Source organism: Heloderma suspectum, chromosome 3 (genome assembly GCF_057233095.1).
Source record: "Heloderma suspectum isolate Gila_16-S chromosome 3, 16-S_ref, whole genome shotgun sequence".
In the NCBI taxonomy this organism is placed as follows: Eukaryota; Metazoa; Chordata; class Lepidosauria; order Squamata; family Helodermatidae; genus Heloderma; species Heloderma suspectum.
In genome coordinates, this window is record NC_139460.1 from 65034636 (window position 1) to 65043413 (window position 8778).

The 8778-nt window shown below is 44.0% G+C and overlaps 1 protein-coding gene across 1 annotated transcript; it reads left to right on the forward strand.

The window, feature by feature from the left end:
- Positions 1–7278: 7278 nt before the first annotated feature.
- On the forward strand, positions 7279–8532 carry GJA8 (gap junction protein alpha 8). The gene has a single exon (XM_084841696.1). The coding sequence runs from the start codon at positions 7279–7281 to the stop codon at positions 8530–8532; it is 1254 nt and encodes a 417-aa protein (XP_084697822.1).
- Positions 8533–8778: the final 246 nt, after the last annotated feature.

An 8778-nucleotide genomic window follows, 5' to 3' on the forward strand; every position in this document is an offset into this window, starting at 1 on the left:
AGGTCAGTTTACATTCCAGTTCCAAAGAAGGGCAACGCCAAAGAGTGTTCAAACTACTGTACAATTGCGCTCATTTCACATGCCAGCAAGGTGATGCTCAAAATCCCACAAGCTAGGCTTCAGCAGTATGCGAACCGAGAACTACCGGAAGTACAAGCTGGGTTTCGAAGAGGCAGAGGAACTAGAGATCAAATCGCCAACGTTCGCTGCATCATGGAGAAAGCAAGAGAATTCCAGAAAAACATCTATTTCTGCTTCATTGACTACGCTAAAGCCTTTGATTGTGTGGATCACAACAAACTGTGGCAAATTCTTAAAGTGATGGGAGTACCAGACCACCTTACCTGTCTCCTGAGAAACCTGTACGAGGGTCAAGAAGCAACAGTAAGAACCAGACATGGAACAACCGAGTGGTTCAAAATTGGGAAAGGAGTACGACAAGGCTGCATATTGTCACCCTGCTTATTTAACTTATATGCAGAGTACATCATGAGAAACGCCAGGTTGGATGAATCACAGGTCAGAATTAAAATTGCCGGGAGAATTTTCAACAACCTCCAATATGCAGACGATACCACCCTAATGGCAGAAAGTGAAGAGGATCTAAAGAGCCTCTTGTTGAGGGTGAAAGAGGAGAGTGCAAAAGCTGGTTTGAAACTCAACATTAAAAAAACGAAGATCATGGCATCTGGCCCCATCACTTCCTGGCATATAGAAGGGGAAGAAATGGAAGTAGTGACAGATTTTACTTTCTTGGGCTCCAAGATCACCGCAGACGGTGACTGTAGCCATGAAATTAAAAGACGCTTGCTCCTTGGGAGGAAAGCTATGGCAAACCTAGACAGCATAGTAAGAAGCAGAGACATCACCTTGCCGACAAAGGTCCATCTAATCAAAGCTATGGTTTTCCCAGTAGTAATGTATGGCTGTGAGAGCTGGACTATAAGGAAGGCTGAGCGCCGAAGAATTGATGCCTTCGAACTGTGGTGCTGGAGAAGACTCTTACAAGTCCCCTGGACTGCAAGGAGGTCAAATCAGTCCATCCTAAAGGAAATCAACCCTGAGTGCTCATTGGAAGGACAGATACTGAAGCTGAAGCTCAAATATTTTGGCCACCTAATGCAAAGAGAAAACTCTCTGGAAAAGACCCTGATGCTGGGAAAGACTGAAGGCAAAAGGAGAAGGGGACGACAGAGGATGAGATGGCTAGATAGCATCACCGATGCAATGAATATGAACTTGAGCACACTCCGGGAGAGAGCGCAAGACAGGAAGGCCTGGCGTGCTATGGTCCATGTGGTCATGAAGAGTCGGACACGACTGAACGACTGAACAACAACAAGCTGCTTTGTGCTCTTTTTATAAGAAAATAAGGGCAGAATAATTTTAAATAAATAAATAAATAAATAAATAATAAAAAAACCCCCAGAAGTTTTCCCTGTAGGCTAATGAGTTGTGCGCTCTCTCTCTCTCTCTCTCTCTCTCTCTCAAATGCCATTGAACATGAGCAAAGAGCACTTTATTTGTGAAAGGAATACAATCTTAATTTTCTAGAGAGTCTTCAGGTCTGCTGTAGAACACACTATCACAAGGCTGGCTCTACCATCGGGCAGAGTGAGGTGGCTGCCTCAGGCAGCAGATTTGGTTGTCATGAAAGGCCAGCAAATAATTGCTGGTTGTTATTATATTTGTACTGCAAAGCAGGAAGAGAGGCACTTGTGAGATGTTTTCCCTGAGGTGCCAAAATAATTTGACTGGCTTTGGGTGCTATGCATCTTCATTTGGAAGAGGGGAGGGGCATCATTTGCTGTTTTGCCCCAGGCAGCAAAATACCTTGGGACAGCCCTGTACTATCCTATGCCTTACTCTCAGCTTGTGATGGGCATAAAGGCATTGAGGTAGCTGACAGGTAGGCTGGGAAAAAATACCAGGAAGTTACTTGACTGTGAAGGGAAGGCTCTGTGCCTCGTTGGCTTAACTGTGTGGCAGATGGAAGACCTATGGACACACATCCATGCAGACTCACTGGATGCACCCTACAAAATGGTACCAGATGCTTCTGTGCGCTGCTTCTTAAGGGGCAGATCTCCACCTGACAAGCACTAGTGTGTGTGCATTTACATGCTCAATGCTGTCACAGCATGACATTTTTAAAACACACATGAACGCCACACTATAAAAAGATATAGCCACCACCTGTCCTGTCTAGTTCAGCTCAAGGTTCCCAGGAGAGCCAATCCAAAGCACCTGCACTTACTAGAAGGGCAAGGCAGAATCAAGTCTGATGAGCAGAGAGGGTAGTGGACAGATCTATGCTGGCTAGAACTCACTCAGGAAGAGCCATTGCCTCAGCAACAAGCAGAGGCCTTATGAAAGCTGGCAGGTCTGGACCTGCTCTTAACTGTCCCCCCTCTGAGGAGCTGTCTACTTCTTAAAGGGCCATTGTCCAATTCTGCAGTGCTGGCTTGTATGGCATGGAGGTGGTGAGAACTGCATTGGAGGGGTGCCCTCTGAGGAGTCCGGTAAAGCTATGTCTGTTGGCCTAGAAGGTCCTGGAGTATCAGATGACATATTACTAAATGAAATCTCCTCCCCCTTTGAGTCAGAGGGTGGGATCAAGGCTGGACAACATGACACCATCCTCAAGCAACACCATAGGGCTGGGTCATACTGTCAACTTTCTTTACACAATCACAACATTGAAACAAATGTGAGAAAAAAGGATTAAGAACTGGCTGTAAACATGACTGGCCAGCAGCTACCTTGCCAGCTACTGCAATCCCAGAGGTGGCTGCTGACTGTGCATATGTGGTTCACGCACTAGCCTTTCTTCATATGTTCATGCACCACTAACCCAAACATCTGAAGGTACTTGCTGGTCTGAACTAACACTCAGTGTGCATACATGAACTAAAGATAGTAAAGCATTTTGCATTTTAAAAGTGCAATAGAATCAATGCCGCAAAATACAAACACATACAAACAAAACAAGGCATGGCTTGCATATCACTGTACATTTGCAGGATATCTCAGGAAGAAGAAGAAGAAGAAGAATGTGGCAATGATATAGGAAAATCTAGGAAGATTTGGAGGGGGGAACATTTCTTAGGATCAGAAAGCAGCAATGGCCACTGCTACAGTGTGCTGCCTGCACATCCCACTCATGACTCCTGGAAGGTACTGCCAGTCTTATCCACTCCAAGGTCCACAAACCTTATGGTACTACATTCCATCTGGCAACAAATTGTGTCTAAACTATTTCTGCTGCATTCAGAAATATGATCTATGAATGCTAGACTGGCTACGGATTGATCAAAAGGATGCCAAACATACAATTAACATATTAAACATCAGGATGACCTACTTGTGATGTGGATAAGTAGCTCTTCTTGGATGAACCTGAGATTTGAAACACTGAGTGTCTATGGTCTGCACATTTGCTGGTGGCCCCACATGAGCATCTTGTGGGGCAATTGGTGGACTTACAGCTGAACTGTGCTGATGTGGGGGCTCTGTTTGGATAAACTTGCATTTCCTCATGTATTCGAATCGAAGTGGCACTCCTCTGAAGCAGACTTAATCAATGAGCTTTTCTACACGAGGCTGTTAATCTGCTGTATCTATTTTCAGTTTCTTCACAGAGTTGAGTTCTGATCACTATAAGAAGAGCATTTCCTTTTCTTTCCCAGTACATAACCTCTAGGTGGCACTGTGGTATAGCAGAATAGCATAAATACCCAAGTGAAAAAAGCTTTTTTTCCCTTTTAGAATTAAATACTGCATTTTCCCTGCTCTAAAAAAACTCGCTGTGAGTAGGGAATGACAAGTGCACAATAAATGCCTCATGTAGAAAAGCTGTAAATGTAAACCCTCTTGAAGCTTTGTTAGCAATTCAGATTCGGAATGTGCAGTGTGCCTGCAAAAACTGATATATTTCTCCCTAAGCTCCCCTACAAGAAAACACCAGGATGGGGAGAGGGAAGAGAAAAAGCAGAGGGTGGCATTTTGTGACTAGCAGGCACACACGTCTCCTGGTCACCAGGGTGAAATGTATTCTATTTCTATTCAAATTATAGTATTTCTAAATTTGCACCTATACAAATAAATTAGCATATACACATTTTATGCAGAACCATGTCATCTTCTGCCATCTTGTTTTGGTGATGCATATCCTCTTCATTTGTGATGCATAAGTGGCCACTCTAAGGGCCGCTAATATGAGCAGGATTTGGAGCAGCATGATCCCTTTCCCAGAGCTGGCAAAATGGAACTGGGTTGTGGCATTTTAGAAACAAGTGCAGAGAGAGAAGGTAGAAAGTGTTGTATTCAATGAGAACTCATATTCAATCCATCTCCTGACCAGGTGGCACCAGATCTGTATTGGTCTGGTATTGCCTGGGAGAGGGAATTAAAATCAGAAGGCTTTCATCTTTCTACATGGCTGAAGCTTCTAGAAGCTCCAGATATATAGAAGGAATAGCCTGGGGATGTTTTAGAGCAGGGGTGCAGAACATCAGGTCTGGGGGTAAATCCAGCCCACCTGGGGTCCCAATCCAAGCCCATACAGATGACCAAACTACCCTGGGCAGTCACTTGTATCATCCTAAGTGGTAAGAAGTTCTTATAAGACATCATGTGCAGATGTGTGCTAAGGGGTGTGGTGGAATGTTTGGTAACGCTATGATTTGTATAAGGCTCTCAGGATCTCCATAATTTGCCAAGTGACCATAGTGCAGACAATAATATAGGTATGAAACATTTTCACTGGCCTCGATCCACCATAACAACATGAAACGACAAGGATGGTTCAGCTGTGCTTATACGTACACGAGTGGATGTTCCAATGTATGTTGGGCTCTGCAAACAGCAACTTTGCCTGCATGACATTATCAGTGCCTTTGGCCCATCCCTAGTTCACTTTGCTCCTATTCAGCACACATACGCGTTCCCCCCCTATTATGTGTCTCTCACTTCTTTGTCTTTTCCCCCTATTGTTCTCCATGTCACCAAATGTCATTCACTTTCTAAAGATGTCTGGCTTGGAGCTTATATACTGCAGGGCAACTAAAGCCCACCCATCAGTGCTGATCCAGTCACATCTGCTCAGTCGTGCGACAAGGTTGGGACTTTTAGAGCAGGGAGAAAAAGTTCACTTTTTTTGCTGTGGAGCACCAAGCGACGAGGGAAGTGTACATCTTCAGTGGATCCTTTCACTGTGGCAAGTTGTTTGCTTGATGGTATTAAGATACATTTGTAATGTATATTAATAATTATTAATAATTATCAGTAAGTATTTATTAATATGCATTTACTTTTCCTCCAAGGTTGTTGAAATCGGGACAGTTGGAATATGGGAATGTCAGCACCTCAGGGGACAGCTTTACCTGTCCTCTTTGGGGCTCTTCTTTTTTCTGTATGGTCCTCTAGAGAGAGACCTGTATGAACTTGAAGCCTGGTACTGTGGCCATTTTACCAGCATGCACCTAACATTTAGAAACACGTTGGTCAAAACAGCCACAACATCCTGTTTCACAGATGCATCTCTCTGTATAGGTACTACATGGGGGTGGGTGGAGAGCACCCAAGATTGCACAGTGCCTGACTTAGGACAGACAGTTTGGACAGGTACAATTTTTGTTTACCTTTATTTACAAATCCACTGACTTTCAGTAGGACTTGTGCATCCCCAGTGAGGGCCATTGAGGGGATAAAGTGTGGACTGATTTTGGGAAAAACAGGTTCTTCACATGCATCCTTAGATTCACCATCACTAAAAGGATGCTGCTGAAGAACAATGTACAGGAATGCTTGGTTTGTTTTGTTTCTTGCGTGACAGGTTTGCATATCTACAGTAGAAACTGGATTAGATGTAGACATTAGAGCAGTCTTGCCAGCATAGGATTTTTCTCAGCAAGAATACTTCACAGTGAGTTGCCAAGGATTCTGCAATTTTCTAAAAGAACACAAGAGCAGGAAATGTATTGAAAACATTGTATCCTACTAATTGTTGCAGAGGCTCTTCAAGAAGAGATAGAATAAATATTTCTGAAGGTTGTGATCGTATTACAGAGGACATTTTGAGATTTCATCTAAATTTAGCAAGTTGCTTGTAGAAACAATGCACACCATGAATCTTTTTGTTTTCTTGAGCTACAGGCATGACTTGTGGTGTGTGGATACACCAGTTACTTGAGATACAATTGATGAAGTCATTTGCTACTGGATGGTACTATAGTAGATTATCAGTGGGGGGTGGGGAATGAACAATATCAGTTGGTTTATGCTATCATTTGATTCTGAAATGGCAACTAAATTTGCATTGTGGATGGTTACCTTGAGGTGGGAGTGACTGTTAAAGAGGAATGCTAGATGAATGTGTACAATATATTGATAATGCAGATAGATGCACATAATGCACATATTGATAATTCACACAGAAAACATACAGAATATATATAGCCATATAGAAAATAAAAACTTTCCCAGCTCTTCAAATCACATATGCTATCAAATGACAGTTCACAAATATTACCCATTTGACATGTACATTTAAAATGGAGAAGTTTGTCACATTAGAAATCTCTATACACTGTGAGAAGCAGAGCTGATCTTTCAGACAGTATGATAACATGGTTAATTGGATGCTAACGAATCACTGTGATCACACACAGTGTTGCGATTGCATACTGCTCAACAACAATACATGGTTAAGATTCACATAGCTTCATAGGATCCTGGGGATGAAGCTCCTAAGACCAGGTGGAAGGCTTCCAACACTGGTGCACGGGAGCAGACTTTCCCTTGATCATGTGCCCCATTGGCACTCCTGTGCCACACTGCAGTTGTAGGGTACAACAGGCTTATCCATTGCATGGAACTGTAAAGACTGCGAAAGTGATCCCCTAAATGGGAACAATTCTGAGGACTTTTCAGAATTGAAATTTCCAATTTCAGAGGACTTTTCAATGGCTAATGGAGAAGAGCTGCATAGCTTCTTGAAGGTGCTGTTCACCTGCAGTGGCTTGCTCAGGATCAAAGCATGCAATCCAGAATCACTGAGGTCAATGCAATTTATGCTATGGGATACCACTTGTCCTATAACTGGCCAAATCTCCAATGACTAACTCTGGACTTGTACAAACATCCTCTTTGTGCAGATTGATGGGGGAAGTGTGGATGATTTTAAAAGACAGTAGCACATGAGACATACGTAGAATATATTAAAACTGTTTTAATATTATGCAACTTAATCATTGTCTTTCTTTTGAACAGCCAGAAATGGGTGACTGGAGTTTCTTGGGGAACATTTTAGAAGAGGTAAATGAACACTCCACTGTCATTGGGAGAGTCTGGCTTACAGTACTCTTCATTTTCCGAATCTTGATCCTAGGGACTGCTGCAGAGTTTGTATGGGGAGATGAACAGTCAGACTTTGTCTGCAACACCCAGCAGCCGGGTTGTGAGAATGTCTGCTATGACGAGGCCTTCCCCATCTCCCACATCCGTCTGTGGGTCCTGCAGATCATCTTTGTCTCCACACCCTCCCTGGTTTATTTGGGCCATGCCGCACACCATGTAAGGATGGATGAGAAAAGGAAAGAACGGGATGAGGCAGAGCGGGCTCAGCAAGCTGAAGCAGGTGAACAAAATCCATCCCATCATGAATGGGGTGACCCTATCTCCACAAAGGATAAAAGCTCCAAGGGAACCAAGAAGTTCCGTCTCGAGGGAACACTTCTTAGAACCTACATCTGCCACATCTTCTTCAAAACCTTCTTTGAGGTGGGCTTCATTGTGGGCCAGTACTTCCTGTATGGCTTCCGAATTCTTCCTCTTTACCGCTGTGGCAGGTGGCCTTGCCCCAACCTTGTTGACTGTTTTGTGTCCAGGCCTACTGAAAAGACTGTTTTCATCATGTTCATGTTGGCTGTGGCATCGGTGTCCCTCTTCCTCAATCTTGTGGAGGTGAGCCACTTGGGCCTTAAGAAGATACTGAATGCTTTCAAGAGGCCAGCAGAACAACAGCCTGCAGAGACCTCAGAGAAGCCCCTGCACTCGATTGCTGTTTCATCCATCCAAAAGGTCAAAGGCTACAAGCTGCTGGAGGAAGAGAAGCCTGCGTTCCACTACTTCCCTTTGACAGAAGTGGGAGTAGAAGCCACACCCATTCCCCCCTCCTTCAATGACTTTGAGGAGAAGATCAGCATGGAACGCCTGAAAGACCTCTCCAGGGCCTTTGATGAGCAGCTGCCATCCTATGCCCACGTGGATGAACAGGATGAGGAGAAAATGGAAGTGGGAGAGGATCCGGAACAGGAAGTGGCAGAGGAGGCACCAGAGTCAAGGGTGGAACAGCTGACAGAGAAAGCAGAGGAAAAAGTTGAAGGGAAGCTTGCAGAGGAGGAGCAAGAGCTAGAGCCACCAGGAGAGGACTTGCCCCTGCCATCTTCTGATCTTGCAGCTGACACGAGATCCCTTAGCAGGTTAAGCAAAGCCAGCAGCCGGGCCAGGTCAGATGATCTGACTGTATGAGGGTATTGGCTTGAGTGGCCCTGAACAACTTACACATATAATATATCTCAGATATCTTAAAGTGCAAAACCAGTGGTTTTAATCTTGTTTCTTATCAATGTTTCTAGACAGAAATGTGCTGTAAAAGCAAACTGCCTTGTCAGTTCCTGTTTTCCCTGCAACTGGAGTTATGTTAGCCATTTAAGGAAACAATTCTTCCTTCAAATGCAGATGCCTCACTACTGTAAAGTAAATGCACTATACACC